Genomic DNA, 17,357 nt, shown 5'->3' on the forward strand with positions numbered 1-17,357 from the left:
TTTTCCTTTTAGGGAATGAAAAGTTGTACAAGAGATGAGAACTTGTCATGGTTTACAAAATATTTTAAACACTGAATATTGGTCAGGCCAGAATTGTGGTCTGACTGCATGGGAGGAAGAAACATGGGAAGGATGCTGGTGCCCGATGGGGCTGACAGAGGAAAGAGAGTGAAGCCGTGTTGTTTACGGTGCGGGGATAAAAGCAGAAAGAGAAAAAAATAGTTTAAAAAAGGTGTCATGCAGGCATATTATTGGCAACATGGTTATAAATACCCAAATAATAACTACCTCAGCTGAAAGAAGTGAAGAGTTTCCTCTGGCAAGGGGAACAGGAGGGATTGCTGTTTTGTTGTGGTTATTTTGCTTTATTAGTGAACCTTGGAAGATGTTTTTAAACTTTGTAGATTTGTAACTTTGATAAAAAGAAGCAAAATTTTGTATCACCATCTGTTAAGTGGTCAGTATCACTTGTATAAATGTGGAATTCTCCAATGGTTAAAACGTACCTTATGGGATTAGATAGTGAGCACATGTCAGAAGTTTTTATTGAATACATAGGAAACAAGCTGAACAAGGAGAGCACTGGTTCAAAAGGATTTAGGATTCTTGATATTTTGGTGGGAGAAGAGATGCTTATATACAATTTTCCTTAGATATAAAACAAAATTTCTACAGATCAATAGAACTATATAGCCTTTAGCAAGCCAGCAAATAATATAACAAAATAAAATAAAATAACCCCTTTGTCATTTTTCTACAAGTTAACCTCTAACTTGACAGGGCTATAACATTTCTGGTTTCTAATAAGCTGTGGATGATTAATCAAGCAAAGTTACATTTCTGGAGAGAGCAAGAGGACCACTCCCTCTCCTTCCCCAGCCAAGTTGGGCTGATCACAAAGGCTCTATTAAAAAATCACGTATCCTGATTTTGCTTTATTTCCATGTTTTTGATCTTTTTCCTAAACACTTGTCATAAATATAACTTTAGAAGCAAAACAATGTTATCAAGTTCTAACTAGATGCTGTTGCGCACTGTTTGCTCTAACCTGAGGATTTCTCTGTTTTAAAAAAGAGCTTTGCATGAAATAGAGATGTTAGCACCAAGGGGAGATTTTTCTACTTGATATCAAAACAAGGGTTGAAAGCAAAATGAAAAAAGAGGACACCTTTTGCATAATTTGATTCAATGTTAGGAAATGTATTATTACTTAAAATCATCTCATGTGTGGTATGTTCTATTATTATTCTGGAAACACTGTGGGAGATTAGTTGTTCTAAATTGCATTCTACAAAGTCCCAGGGCTGGGCCTAAGGCCTAAAGTGAAACATGAGGCACCCCTCACCCTCTTCCAGCTCTCCTTCCACCCTGTTACATATTGGGTTTATGCATAAGATTTCACTTAAAGAAAGGACTCCAAGTTCCATCCAGATATCACAGCCTATAATTATTAAAAAAAGAAAAATCACTCCTATTTGCATTGTGTTTAGGTTGGATGGATTCATTTCTTTGCAAGGCCCATAATGGGAAGACTGACTTTGTCTTTTCAATTATAAGCCACTGTTTAGTTTGAGCTCAAAAGACACTTTCCTAGAGATTCCCTTCACTTGCCTGGCCAATTAACAGTAGGTGATTTGTGGCTGCAATTTCACTGGTTAGCACAAGTTTATCATCTTGAAAGTTTTCCATTTGCATATATACTATACATTTTTTGGGGGTGACATTTTGATATCATCCAGAGTTTAGATTATGTATTGCCTTGTACTGCACTTTCTGCTATGTGTGGAGAATCTGTCAGCCCAGGCAGAATGCTGCTGCAGACCTAGGGGAATACCACTTACTGGGGGCTTATTATGTGCCAACCCTTAGTATCAAGGGATTTACCTGCATTACTTTATTTATTCCTCAAACCAGTACTTTGAGGTTTCTAGTGTTTGCCACATTTCATAAATAAACTGAAACTCAGAGAAGAAACTCAGAGTAATTTGCCCAAGGTGACCCAGCTCAAATAAGCAGAACTGAGATTCAAACTCAAGGCTGTCTGATCCCAAAACACTCTGCTACACAACCTCCCATATTGGGAGCTTTCAGAGTGAAATGAATTGAATTTGACAGTTTTCCACTTTTAAATACCAAACTTCCTGAGTAGTCTAATTGCCGCTCTTTGGGCTTAGATGAAATGGCTATTTAAAAGAAGCAGGGAACAGGAGGTCAAGAGAAAAAGGGTTTTATTATCTCTGTTGGTAAAAGAAGAGATGTAATCCTGGAAAAAAATAACATCAAATGGAAACCATTATATAAATTTGCAGTGGGCTTAGGTTGATGAAATTGCAAAGGAATGCAGAGAAGATAAGGGAGTCATGAATACGCAGCACTGAAGATTTTCTAAAAGGGAAAGAAAAGATCAGAAGTCACTGAAGGCAGTTAGAAGTTGGCTCAATTGAAGTCAGGGTCTATGTATCTTGACAGATAGGAAGTGGCTGACAAGGCCCCAAAGCAGCAACCAGAGACCTGTGTTCCTCTTCCAGTCTGCTTGTGTGTCTGGGTGAGGGGCAGGCTCTGTAGCTAGATTGCTGGATTTGAATCCTTTTTCCCTTTCTAGCTGGGTGACTCTGGACAAGTTACTTAACCTCTCTGGGCTGCAGTTTCTACATGTGAACAGTGGAGATTATAATGTTGCTCATCTTGTTGTGAGATGAGAGGTAAAGCATTTGACAAGGTGCCAGGTATTTAGTAAGCACTCACACATGTTAGCATTATAGTTTTTACCGTAGGCATCACAATCACATAATGTACAAGATAGGAGATTGTAAGTCAGTAAAAAGGCTTGAAGGAATAAAGGAGAAGGAAGTCAGGAGAGAGGTTGACCTGTAGCTGAGAAGTGGAGGGATATGTTCTTTCCTCTAGCCCTGAGCAGATGTGGGGAAAGGGCTAGATGGTGGTGGGAGAGCTCACCCTGCAAGAGCTTGAGGTCTGGCAGGATCTAACAGAGCATGAGAACTTGTTTCTGTGAAATATATGCTGTAATGGAAGTCTTGCTGGTAGCTCCACAGGGCTAGAGTCAGGGGTTATAGCCAAAGTGCAGAAGAAGCAAGTGTCGGGCAGAAAGAGGAAGCAAGCTCTGGGTTATTCATCTTTGGAAGACAATAGTCACTGAGAGCCCATTGGGAGGGGAGGGGGCTTTTTAATAAGCACATTTTCTTTCTTTCTTTCCCTCTTTCCCTCTTTCTTTCTTTCCCTCTTTCCCTCTTTCTTTTCTTTCTTTCCCTCTTTCTTTTCTTTCTTTCTTTCTTTCTTTCTTTCTTTCTTTCTTTCTTTCTTTCTTTCTTTCTTTCTTTTTCTTTCTTTTCTTTCTTTCTTTCTTTCTTTCTTTCTTTCTTTCTTTCTTTCTTTCTTTCTTTCTTTCCTTTCTTTTGGCCTCTCCCAACTCTGAATCTATTTTCCTTTCACCGGTTACATTAAGAGACAAACTACAGTTGAGTTGAATGCAGCAAAGTTTAATGAGGTGCTTATGAATGAGTATGAGTAGTTATCCGCTTTTTTAGCCACCGTTTCTTAAGCATTTTGTTTATGTCAGGCTTTGCCTGGGTCCTGGAGACACAGGCTGTTCCCAAATTCCAGCTTCCATTTCCAGACCTTCACAGTGTGTTGTGTCATGGTTTTCAGCCATCAGAATAACCCACATAAAATTCAGAAGTTACTGATGCCCAGGCTAGTTCTCAGACCCACAGAATCTCCTACTGTGTAATTAGGCAAGTGCATTGTCCCAGAATTACATGTGTCACTTTTAAGTCCACATCAACCTCAAAAGACTAGCGAGAGAATCTTCCATAGTTTGTAGATGACAAAATTAAAGCTCAGGGAGGTTAAGTTATAAGTGAGAGCACACAGCTGGTAAGGGCAGAGTTGGAACTCAGACCTAGAGCTGCTGATCTTAAAATTCCAAGGCCTAAACTATGGAAAGAGCCAAGATGTCCATCGACAGATGAATGGATAAAGAAGATGTGGTATATATATACAATGCAATATTATGCAGCCATCAAAAGAAATGAAATCTTGCCATTTGCAATGATGTGAATGGAACTGGAGGGTATTATGCTGAGCGAAATAAGTCAATCAGAGAAAGACATATGTCATATGATCTCACTGATATGAGAAATTCTTAATCTCAGGAAACAAACTGAGGGTTGCTGGAGTGGTGGGGGGTGAGGGATGGGGTGGCTGGGTGATAGACATTGGGGAGGGTATGTGCTATGGTGAGCACTGTGAATTGTGTAAGACTGATGAATCACAGACCTGTACCTCTGAAACAAATAATACATTATATGTTAAAAAAAAGAAGATAGCAGGAAGGGAAAAATGAAGGGGGGGAAATCGGAGGGGGAGACGAACCATGAGAGACGATGGACTCTGAGAAACAAACTGAGGGTTCTAAAGGGGAGGGGGGTGGGGGGATGGGTTAGCCTGGTGATGGGTATTAAAGAGGGCACGTATTGAATGGAGCACTGGGTGTTATATGCAAACAATGAATCATGGAACACTACATCAAAAACTAATGATGTAATGTATGGTGATTAACATAACATAATAAAAAAAAAAAAATCCCAAGGCCTTTGCACTTGGCCATGACCACCCTCCCAGATGTGCATAGATGAAACTCTGTGCCTTAAGGGTATGCTGGTAAAAGGATTTGAGAATGTAGTGAATCTGCATTGTAAATATTCCTGAAATCCTTGCGCATCATAGCAAATGCTCAAAAAGCATCGGTTAAGTTCTACCCAAGGTTCAGTGATTTGTATTGAAAGTGGGTAGCACCCTACAAATGTTACAACAACTCACCATGGATTTCCCCCAAGATAGATAACACAGCTTCTACTGTATAAGCTCTCCCGTGGTTATAGTTTCCATCACATAAGGCCAGTCCTGGACTCCAGAAACCTTTCCTCCTCTATTTGTCCCTTAAGCTTAGTGGTGATAGTGACTTCCTTCTATTGCTAATCCCTAGGTTATTTTGTTTTGTGACCCAGCTTTTTCATCACCCATATAACCTGCAGTAAATTCCCTCCTTATTCCAGGTTAGATTCTGACTGTTACAACAATGAAGAAACCAAGATTCAGAGAAGTAGCCAATAGCACAATAATTCTGCAGTTAGTATTCTAAAACAACAGTTTCTGATTCCAGAGTTAATTTCTTAATCTCTGCCTTATATTTAGTAAAATTTAGTGAAATTTAGTGAAATTCCTGGTGCCAGTGCCAGGTGGTGATGGCCATGGGGATATGATGATAATGACTATAATGATGATGATGGGGGTACTGGTGTTGGCACTGGTGGTGGAGATCTTGGTGATCACCGTGTCTGACTGCTGTTGTATGTCCTTTGGAAGAGATGTGCAGATACAATGTCTGGTTGTCACACAGATGTCTCTGATTGTGTTTCAGGCCTTCACCTACCACCATATCCAAGAAATCATGGTCCAGCTTCTTCGAACAGTGAACCGGACGGTCATCACAATGGGACGGGATCATGTTCTGATTGTGAGTAGATCTCTTCCTCTTGTCAAACGTTTCAAACTGCTCAGGGTCAAGGAATGGATTTTCTGGAACACCAGGTCATGTTGAACACCTAGCACCAATCGCTACTTTGTTTTGGAGTGCAACGGTTAGATTTTTCTTATCTGAGTTGGGATAACATGAGAGTTAACTCAAAGTTGATGAAATAAAACAAGGCTTAAGACTTGTCCACCAAGTTGAGTGTATCAGTGGGGATGGAATGTCGCTGGTAAAGATGGAAGCCTAAAGAAGTTTTTGTAAGTGGGCCAGGAGAATGTTCCCCATTCACATCCACCAGGAGCCTTTCCTTTTGGACTAGAGTCAAGCAATGCCCAGTCTTAGGATCCTGTGAGCTTGGTTTTCTAAGTGGATTCACTGTATGTTAACTCTGCCCACAGACATTAGTTAATTTAAGTCACTGCTAAGTTTGGGGTTAGTCTTTTGTACGAAGTCTGTATTCTAAAGATCGGGAGATTCCTGCCTCATAGTCAGATTATTTTCCCTCTCCAGACAGAGCCCATCTCTAACTCTTTAACCTTTGCCCATCTTGCTTTAAACCATGGGCCAAAAATGATTCTTACAGGGGCCAGTCACCAACGTAAATGAGTATGTTCGACTATGTCACTCCTCTGCTCAAACTCACTATTGATTTCCCATCTCACTCAAAATAAAATCCAAACTATTGCTAGGGCCTGAAGTGCCCTCTGATTCTTGTTTCTTACACCTAAAACATGATTGTATTTACTGTTGCCTAAGCTTGACCTATCTCTGCCTCAGGTCTGAGGGCTTGTTTCCTCATGTAAATCTGATCTTGGCTCAGGTGTCACCTAATCAGAGAGGCTTCCCTGTCCTGATTACCCTGTTTTTAATACCCAGCACCTCACCATCCTCTTTCCATCTCTGCACCTTACTTCTTTATGTTTCTTAGAACTTATCACCACCTGAAATATATATATATATAGCCCTTGATTGATTGATTGTCTGGCTCTGCTTGTGAGAAAATGAGCTCCAGAATGTAAGGATTTCATCTGTTTCATTCATTTGTATTTCCAAACCCTACAATATTGCCCTGCATATACTATGTACTTGATAAATATTTGTTGAATGAATGAGCAAATGAATGAATGAATGAAGTGCACCAGACAGGGACTCTAATGTTTAATGAGGACAAGCGCTTCTCAGCTGTGATTTCACACCATGTGGAATTGGGCCATACAGTTGCCAGAACTCCCAACTTCTCAAGAGAAACTGAAAATGTGAAATTTCCTGATATTTAAGTGTTGGCAGCTAATAAAAAATATATTTATAAACATTCTCTGAGCCCCAAACAGCTGGATTCAGCTTTCAGGAAGCCAGTTTGGGATCTCAGCTAGGTTTGGGATGTTGATTGTTCATATGCTATAGTCCCACTTCATGGATACAGAACATAAGGTGCTGAGATTATTTTAAAAGTAGGTGGGCAAGGATTTGATCCTGAGAAGCAGCGGAGTGTAACAATTTTCTTTAGACCCATTTGGTTCTGTTCAGTCATGTCAATACATGTTTACTTAATGTATACTGTGTGCATTTAAAGCAGTGGTGACATCCATAGAGAGTGCCAGCAGGTCAGGTGCTCCTGCCTTCCTGGGGTAGGTAGCCATGTAAATTGGTCTTTGTCATTTGTCTCACTTACCATCCTTCCACCTTAGAAGTATCACCATTCCTTATTCAGTTACAAGCTTCCATATCTGTGGTTTCCATAACACTCCTTAGATAAGCATTTTATGACCTCCCTAATCTTTATTCCCTTTCTTTGGAGCCAGACCTAAAGATGATCATCAATCCATTTGACTCATTCTGTATATAGCAGGTCTTAACTCTCTGTCTCTCCTTTAGAACAGTCATCCTTTAAAACAGTGCCTGGATCATAGAAGTGCCAAATAACTGGTGTCTTACTATTTTCTTTTCTATCTGGTACGATGCGTCTCTCTGTTCCTTTGCATTATCGACATAGGCAAGTGAGCATAGTTTGGCCCTCATTCACTACGGCCCGTTGTCTGAGCCTTTCATTTGATCCTCTCTCACCCTTCCAACACACATTCCTCATTGCTGCCGCATTAATCTTTGCCAGGACACTCCTGTACTCTGGAATGTTCTGTGGGTCCCCACTCTCTACCAAATTAAGTCTTACAACCATTCTCAGCTTCTGTGATCTGGCCATAACCACATTTCTCAGCTTTTTCATCTACTTTTCTCCATCCAGATATTCAGCCAAAATGGATGTCTGGATATTGCCCAAACATGCCTGGCATTTTCTAACTCATGCTGCTTTCTTTGTCTGGAATTCCTTAGTATGCCATCTCAATCTGTTGAAATCCTACCTAGTCTTCAAGGTCCAGCACAAATGCATCCCTTAGGATGCTGCTCAAATCTCACCAACCTGGTCGGGAACTCCCTACCTCTTCTAAATCACACAGCTCTTTTTCTTCCTTTGCTTGCTTGCTTTTAGTTTTATTGTAGTGAAATTTACATGCTTTAAAATTTAACCATTGTAAGTATTCAGTTTGATGAGTTTCAGTACATGTGTAGTGGTACAACCATGACCATAACTCAGTTGCTAACACTTCCTTCATTGCCGAAAGTTCCATTTGGTGTCTGTCTGCATCCCACCCCTACTCCTCCACCCCTACCCCAGCTCTGAGCAACCACTCTTCTACTCTCTTCTCTATAGATTTGCCTTTTTTGGAAATATCATGTAAGTGAAATTATACAATTCAGTGTCTTTTGTGTCTGGCTTCTTTCCTTAGCATAATGTTTTTGAAGTTCATCCATATTGTAAGGTGTATCAGTACTGAATTCGTTTTTATTGCTGAATAGTATTACACTGTGTGAATATGGCACACTTTGTTTATCCATTCTCTAGTTGATAGACATTTGAATTGTTTCCAACTTTTGGCTATTAGAAATAATGTTGCTCTGAATAGTCACATAAAAATTTTGTGTGAACATATTTTAATTTCTCTTGTGTAGAAATCTAGAAGTGGAATTGCTAGGACATATGGGAAGCATATGTCTAACTTTATAAGGAAGTACCAAGCTGTTTTCTATAGTTGGCCATTTTATATTCCCATAAGCACTATGAGGGTTCTAGTTTATCTACATCCTTACCAACACTTAGTATTGTCAGTCTTTTGGATTTTAACAATTTTAGTGGATTTATAACAATTCTAGTGGTGTCTCATTGTGGTTTTAATTTGCATTTCTCTGGTGACTAATGATGTTTCTGTGTACTCTCTCTCTCCTTTTCTTTCTTTCTTTCTTTTTTTTTTTTTTTTTTTTTGAGACATTTCTATCTCTGAACTTGCCATACTAGCTCCCCCCTTATACCACAGAACTTTTAAGGCTTGGGCTTATCTATAAAATGGGGTAATAATAGACCTTCCTCATAGAGTTCCTGTGGGAATTAAATGAAATAACATGTGAAAAGCATTTGCACATGTGTTTCTTGTACATAGTATTCATTTATTTATTCATTCACTATTTTATGAGAACCTCTTATATACTTAGCATAAAGACTCAAAAATGAGTCAGGCATGGTCTGTGTCCTCAAGGAAACCATGACCTCCTTCGATGGGATGTCTCTCAAATACCTCAGACTCACTGTGTCCCAAACACAGCTCATCACCAGCCCCCTGGAGCCTGCTCCACACTCTCTCTTCATTTAGGACCCCAGTTTATGGTACTGACCTCCTAGAACTGTAGGAGCTGCCCTTGACTGCTCCCTCTTACTCACCTGCCTGCCCTTCTAGGCTCCCACTAAATCCTGCTGTTTTCTGCACATCTGGCTTCAGTCCCTCTGCACCTGCCCCCCCCATTTGCCCTCAGAGCCCCTGTACACTTTCAGTCATTGGGCTCATTGTACTTAGTCCATTGTAAGGTGATTTTCTGTCTCTGTGCTCCAGCCTCCCTACATTCTGTGGATGCCCTTGAGGGCAGGGACCATGTTTTACTCACTCTTTTATCTTCAGCTTCCAGCAGTGTGCCTGGCATACCATGGGTACTCAATAAATGTTTGTTAAGCAAATGAATGAGTGAAATAATCCCTAGAAATACTGTGTTATTCCATACCTTCATGTATTTGTATATGCCTTTCTCTGGGGTTGGAATGCTTTTCCTTCTTCAAAGAATGTTTTCTCTAATTATCAGGACCCCATATCTCAGGTAGTATGGGAGCAGTATAAGGAATTGTCTGTTCATACTTTTCCTGTCCCCTGGGCTGATTCCAGGAGCCTTGCAGAAGTTCTAAGTTGCAAGCTGTGTCATCAGTCTCAGTGACTCTTGAGTTTGTTGGTGTAATTACAAGAGTGCTGCGTGGGGAGTACTGGAGGTGTGTAGAAACACACCTCACTAGGAATGGGAACGTGCCTGAACTAGAGGGAAGGAATAACCAGGTTTTTCTTAAGATGTAGCTTCATTTTCATAAAATAGTCCTTTCCAGCACTTCTTAGAATAGAAATATCTCCTCCAAATTAAAGAAAATGAAGTTGGAAAGTAATTACTCAGAGGTCATGAGTCCCTGTCTTATTGCTGAAGGCCCCAATTTAATTTCAAATTGAAGTTTGACAAGAAGGAGAGAGCCCCATTCCAACCATCACTTTCAATTTTCCATATGTAATTTTTATTGGTCAGTTTCCATTGCCTGGGAATATTAAACAATCAATATTTATAACAAACACCAGACATGTCTAATACTTCTGAAATCCTGAGAAGGCCTCGACTGGATGTGGGGTGGCTGGTTGTTGGCACGTCATTACGTGGGATTAAATAGTGACTTCTTTTTTTTATTTGTAGGAGCAGGAACATTATGATAAAAGGTGTTAGCTATTAAAATTACAGGAACCACAGGGCTAGGATGGATTGCTTCTTGTGCACAGCACATTGTAATTATCATTTGCTGGAAATAACCATTCCTGATTTTTTCTGTAAATTGCTTGCCTAAACAATGAAGTGTTGATGGTGACAAATGAGCAGAAGGAAAATTTACAAAAACAAAAAGTAAAAAAACTTTTACATGACTGCTGCCCTCTCTTTTCTTTGTCAGAGTCTAATCAATCAGATATACATTTATTTACTAAAGTTACCGAGGGCTTTGAGGCTGAGAAAGGCACCATGGTTTGGCAGAAAGGACATTTTGGGTAAGAGAATGGGAGAATATTTTTTTATTTGAGTATAATTAAATACAGTGTTTGTTACATTAGTTTCTGGTATACAATACAGTGATTCAACAATTCCACACATTTCTCAGTGCTCATCAAGGTAAGTGTACTCTTAATTCCATTTATCTATTTCACCCATCCCCCTACCCACCTCCCCTCCGGCAACCACCAGTTATTCTCTGTCTTTAAGAGTGAACAGGAGAAATTTTCCATACTTGTTCTGCAGAGTTGGCTCTATGATTTTATGCCAATGTCACCCTTCTAGACTTTGGTTTCTTCTGTGCGATGAACTCTATCATTTTTTAGATCTTTTTCATATATCTAAGTTTTCTGATTTGGCCAATGCCTATTCTCTTTTTCCATCTTCCAAGATCCTGAGTCAGAGACATAAAACAGATTTTTCTTCATGGGCCAACTCTGGTGGGTTGGTAATAGCGGTCTGTAGTACTGCACCGAGAAAGACTCAGAGGCTACATCTTAGCTCAGGGAAAGGAGTGCTGATTAGGGATGTCTGTCATAAGCATAAGCTTAGAGAACAGTGATGTATGCAAGGTACTTGCAAATATTACATATTGACCAAAATCATTGGTGTTTTTCTGGCCCAGTCCAAAAACTCTTGTAGAACCAGTATTCTCTTCTGCATATATCTGGTTCTTTTAAGAAGGTTGTGGTATAAGAGCAGAAGAGCAATGGAAAAAAAAAAAAAAAAAACACAATAATCTGAGAACTTAACATTTTATCAGGGAATGGTTTCTATGTGCTACATGTCATATTTTATCAAATAAGCACCATGATTTTATGTGCCCATAAGAAAGAGAATCTGCTACCAATTAAACTGTGACACAGTGGCTTATCATTGCATTGATTGTAATCTTCAGAGATATTAAAAAAAAGTTGGATTCTAAATCCCAACTGTGTGATGGAGCACATCTTTGAGTCCTCATGGGTAATTATCATCACATGTCCCATGGTTTGGGAGAGTAGACTGACTGAGCCCCAGAGGATGAAAGTATCATGGCCAAAGTCACACAGCTAGTGGCAAGGTGGGATGCAAACTGGGGATGTCCGACATCTGAGCATGTGTCTCTTGCGTTCTCCCATTAGTCTTGGAGCAGTGCGAGGAAAACTTTCCAGACTCATTTGTGGATCTGAGGGGTGTTGTCTCAGGGAACCTTCCCTGGCCAGTGCATCCTGCTGCTGACTGCTCTACAGAAGGCTGCCCCCTGTATCTGGCCTCCTTAGTGCTGAGGATGGACAATCTCATAGAGAGAATCAACCAGGGAACTTAAACACTGCCAGAAATTCTTGGAAGGGAAACAGTCTGGTAATTTTGTTGAAATTGGGATCTAGCTTTTATTTCCAGTAATTAAAATAAGCCTCTGGGTGATATATTTTGGGCCTAATTACCCTGGTTTTTGCAGAGGAGTCTATTGAGTGATTAAATAAAGGTAAATGTAGTTGGCATCATGCCAGCTCTGGAAATTCAGAGCAGTTTGTTCAAAAAGGAAAAAAAACAACTGGAAATCATCCCACCCTCCACTGCTTCACCTCACAATAGCACTGAAGACTCCATAAAACACCTGAGTCATCCAAGAGCCAGGCTTTCAAAGCTCTAACTTCACTTTCCAAATGGCAAATGGCCCACCCACGTGACCACTCTCTGACAAACTTTGAGCTCACAGACTCCAGGATGCCTGGGCAGGGGTCATAGCACGAAAGTTAGTGTCAACTCCACCCATCCCCGTCCCATGGAGAGCAGGCATAAGTACAGTCCAGAACACGAGGGTGTGAGGTTCCAAGCCAGAATCGATTGGTTGACTCATGACCCTCACTCAGCAACCCAACACTTTGTTAACAAAGAATATTTCTAATAAAACTATCACTTATTGAGCAAATAGTCTATATTCCAGGCAGAGAACTAAGCACTTTATGTTTCTTACCTCTTAACCCACCTCAGGTAACTCATATTTTACAGATGAGGTAACTGAGGCACAGAGAGGTTGTATAACTTGCCTTTAGTCACATAACTTGTGAGTGGAAGAACTGGGATTTGAACCCAGGCAAAAACTGTTTATAGAGCTCCTCTAAGCATTTCGTGTACTCCTACATTATGAAGACCCTAAGTCGTTCTTTAGGCGAATAGTCTAAAGGTGATAATGAACACCTTCACCCTAGCTGCTGCTCTACCAAGACTGTGCAGTCTGGTGAGATGACCTATGTGGCAACTTTCAGAAACCTCTGAAATGGCACTGGGTTTTGGTGGCTTTGTAATGACAATGATATCTTTAGGATTGATCTCCTCAATTCTGGGAACCTGTAAAATGAAAACAAGAACCTTGAGTGTTGGTACTTATGAAACACCAGGTTTAATGGAAGACAAAGCTAGAATGGAGGTGTGAAATTATCTCACACCTCCTTCTCCTTCTATGTGCAGTTTGTCCTCCCATGCTCTTGAGCAGACTGCCAGGTTCTAGGTCTAAAAGCTTCTCAAATCCAAAGCCTCCCTCCACCACCAATGCCACTAGCCCATGTCTGGCCATGACTATCTCTCACTGCTGCCACTGCTGCAGCTGCTAATAAGACACATTGTCTCCACTCTTGTCCCTTTTGAATTCTTCACATTGTAGCCCATGAGGTCTTATAAAGTAGAACTTTCTGGTGAAGATGCATCAATGGGCCCACAGTGGCCAAAGATAAAGGTCCAGCTGCTCACCATGACCTTCAGTGTGCCCAGTATGATGGCCTGCCTCTTTCCTCCATACTCTTTACCTCCCACTTTTGTGCTAACTCAATGGAACTGCTCTGTTAGTTACAGAATGTTCCTTTTCTCCTTTGCATTCCATTCCAAATGGCACTTGCATGATGTTCCCTCTGTCTAGAATATACTCCTCTTACCCTTCTTTACAAAACCTCCTCAAAACTCCTCTTTCTCCTTCATGTCTTGGCCTCAGAGGCACATCTTGACCCATGTTCCACTCATGTAAGTTGGGACCCCTCTGCTCTCTTCAGACTGAACCTGCCTCATGTACTCATCATACTGTCGTGAGAACATTCTTCCTAGCACTACAGAACAATGCCTTCATCACTTCTGCATTTACAAGATACACTGGGTCCCTGGCGTATAGGATGACCTCAGTGAATACCTGCTGAAGGAATGGAAGATTTCTGCTATTTATTTCATTTACATACAAACCATCTTTCTTTTCCTTAACATGTAAGCGTTACTATTATCACCCTTATGGCATGATTAGGTTAGGAAGGTAAGAGAGAAAAGAGAATTATTATTGAATAACTGGACCAAATGGAAAGAATTAGGGGAGGGTATATTCATTCTCTTCAGAGGATGCATACGTCAGTGATAATCACAGTGAACATTTCTAGGGTGCTTACTGTGTGGCAGAGATGGCACTTTGAGGATATTATCACATTTAATCTGTGAGGTTGACAAAAATTATGATCCCCTCTCAGAAAGGAAACAGTGATCAGAGGGTTTAAGCCTCTTGTCCAGCATCACATACCTGAGAAGGAGGAAGATAGAATCCAAATCCAGGTCTACAGAATTTGAAGCCACCATTTTAAGCATTTCACTGTACATGTCCGGGGCATTGTTTTTCTGAGATAAAACTTGAGAAAAATTAAGGAATAAATGTGTGTGCATGTGTTGGGGGGGGGATCAGGTTAAGAAAGAGAATAAACATTATACAAGAGACATGAAATTCCATTTGATAAAAAAAAGGTGGCATCATTAGCTTGGGGTAACTTGGTTGCTACTTGATCTGGTCATATAGAGGGTGCTTATGTCCTATGGGTGGGGTGGCTTTGTTTTAATAAGGATTTTGGTAATTGCATACCAAGGAGTACATGGCCTAAAATATATATGCAAAAAATGAATTAGTATCTCAGCTTCCAAGGAACCCATAACATGTATGTGCAGAAGTCAGTTATTAAAGTAGACTTCATGTAATTGGGTCTATTTCTTCAATGGCATGAAAAATTTGAAAAGGTGGAGAAGAAGGGTTAGGGGTTTGTAAGAGGAAATGGCATTTCTTGCCTTATCTCCATCTCATGGTCTGTGAAATCTTCTCTCATTCCTCAAGATCATCTTTCTTCAGTGACCTCATTGTTCTTTGTCCATTTTTCAATTACAGCATTATCATATCATAAAGGAATTTTCTCTTTACCTATCTTTGTTCCACAGTTGACCAAGATTCTTGAGGAAAGGGACTGCACCCCATTATCTTTGGGGTTCCTGTCTGTAGGCCCAGGGTTTGGCAGGTGGCAGGTGTTTATCCAAGCCATGGGAGTGAATGAATGGAAAGAACAAACTAATTGAAAGTACAGATTAATGTCTAGTTTTAAAAGAATTCTGATTTAAAAAATAAGATGAGAGAAGATTTGTTTCATGTCAAGCTTTCATATAAAGCTTTTCTATATAAAATTCCCAAATAATCTACTAGCCCTGTGTGGTAGAATTCTTTTAGACAAATTAAAGTTTTAGAGCTGGGGCATAAAAAAGAGCTGGTTTCATTCTCCAAACCTTCCTTCTGTTTGATGATGAGCCACAGAGATGGGAATTAAAGGGAAATTAATTGTTAAAACAGCTACTGCATCCTCCCTGGTCTGCCCAGTCAAGCCGACCTCTGCTCTGAGGACAGAATGCTCCTAGGTAATAAGCACACGCCTGTTGCTGCTGCCGCCATGACAGTCTTGCACATGACGCCGGGACACATGCCTTGTGGTTCTGCAAGGGAGGTGAGCTGAGGCCTCCACTGGCCAGCAGCATGTTTCCTATGCTACTGTTGTCAGTACCCAGAGAGGGAGAGGCAGAGACTGAGTTTGGGAATTGTAAGATGAGTACTTAGGAAATGCATGACTGGTACGTCATCATCCTGATGAAATTACTTCCAAATATCTCAATGTCTGTTAGCTTCTGTAAGTGGATCTGGACAGATCTGATTTTGAACAAGTTATTTTAAATGTGTTATTAAAGGTAAGACTTCACTATATCTCCTGTACTATTATCTGGCACTGGAAGAGAGGCCAGCCTTTTCTTGTCCTTGGGGAACTTTGGAAACTTTAGAATTTTAGAATGTCTGTCATTTGGGCATTGACTGAGCACTCTCATGCCTAACATTGCTTTTTAAGAGTTGTGGAGTTGGGGCATAGGTTGGAGTTTGAAAGGATTTTGCTAGCTGGGACCTGTTCCTCCTTTTCTTAAGCAGTGAGAAGGCCTTATTCCAGGGCTAGGAAGTCTCTTCACTTTACTAAAATGGGGTTAATAATAGTTATTACCTGTCAATCCCACAGTGAGTATTGAATAAAAAAAGTATGTGTAGGGGCACCTGGGTGGCTCAGTTGGTTAAGCATCTGTCTTCGGCTCAGGTCATGATCCCAGGGTCCTGGGATCGAGCCCCGCATTGGGCTCCCTGCTCCGCGGGAAGCCTGCTTCTCCCTCTCCCACTCCCCCCGTTTGTGTTCCCTCTCTCGCTGTGTCTCTCTCTCTGTCAAATAAATAAAAATTAAGAAATCTTAAAAAAAAAAAAGAAGTATGTGTAAAGCTCGTAACACAGGGCTTACCACCTAGCAGGTCTTTGGTAAATAAGAGCCATTATTATTCTCCTTCAGTGCTGGAGTCTTCTCTAGCTTTGATGCAAGTGTTATGAATCAGATGACAAATTATTGTGGCCCTGGCTGGGGATCTCTCCTGGCTTTGGGAAGTATTTTTAAGCTATTGCTATAGTGGGGCTGTGAATAAAGCCCCCTTGAGATGAAACTGGCCTCCATATGTCTGGTACAAAGGCTTGAGTCCCAGACCAGAAGGAGCAATCCCATTACAGAGGGTCCTTTCCTGTGGGAATGTTGAGGGACTGGAGCTGCCCCATGAGAAACCCTGTTGGCACAACCTCCAATGCAGCAGGCCTCCCCTACAGTGGTCCGGTCCATGCTCTTCTGTCTGGGGCACTGGCCTTTTAAAGAAACTCAAAGAAATCAATTCTGTCAAATGACCCTTCAAGATCAGATCCCCTTTTTCTAGATTTATGCTACATTCATAGAATGATGCATTTGTGCAGTCATTAAATACTGATGATGATTTTTTAATAACATGAGGAAATTCTATGTTTTAAATATAGAGAAAGGACCAGAGGACCCTAACAACAAGACAGTCATCAGGGACCCTAAAGGCCAGGGAGGGGGAGACATGTGGGCATCATCAGAGGCCCTGGATCTCCCAGAGGTCAGGCCTGGGGGCCCTGCTCTGAAGCTAAAATTATGTTCCTATCTTCTGCTTAAGTGACACATGATTTGTACATTTCTGTAGCTTCACTTTTTCTAAAATGATTTTGCTTTCCTTTTATAATCAGGAAAAAAACCCTCAAACACTATTTCTTTAAAAATAGGAATTAATGAGATAGTCAAACTTAGTGAAGCATTTTCATGTATATAATTTTACTTTTCTTCTAACCAGCCTGTGAAGCCAGAAAGGCAGATGGTTTCATTTTAAAGACAGATGTGGGGGATGGAGGTGAAAGTACTTGTTCAAAATTGTGCAGAAAATTAGGAGCAGAAGTCGGGAGTCCTGGCCTTGTTCTGGTCTCTCTATCATGGACCGT

At 40.6% G+C, this 17,357-nt stretch overlaps 1 protein-coding gene across 3 annotated transcripts in view; it reads left to right on the top strand.

The window, feature by feature from the left end:
* The window catches only part of DOCK2 (dedicator of cytokinesis 2), a 404,152-nt gene that overhangs the window by 171,043 nt on the left and 215,752 nt on the right, over positions 1 to 17,357 (top strand). For all 3 annotated transcript variants that reach the window (XR_013445613.1, XM_036079463.2, XM_036079461.2), the window contains exon 27: positions 5,441 to 5,536. Coding sequence is in view for 2 of the 3 variants with exons in the window: in XM_036079463.2 (XP_035935356.1) it covers positions 5,441 to 5,536 (96 nt within the window). In the remaining variant the exon portion in view is untranslated. The remainder of the gene's footprint in view (positions 1 to 5,440; positions 5,537 to 17,357) is intronic.

The sequence above is a fragment of the Halichoerus grypus genome, chromosome 2 (assembly GCF_964656455.1).
Source record: "Halichoerus grypus chromosome 2, mHalGry1.hap1.1, whole genome shotgun sequence".
NCBI lineage: Eukaryota > Metazoa > Chordata > Mammalia > Carnivora > Phocidae > Halichoerus > Halichoerus grypus.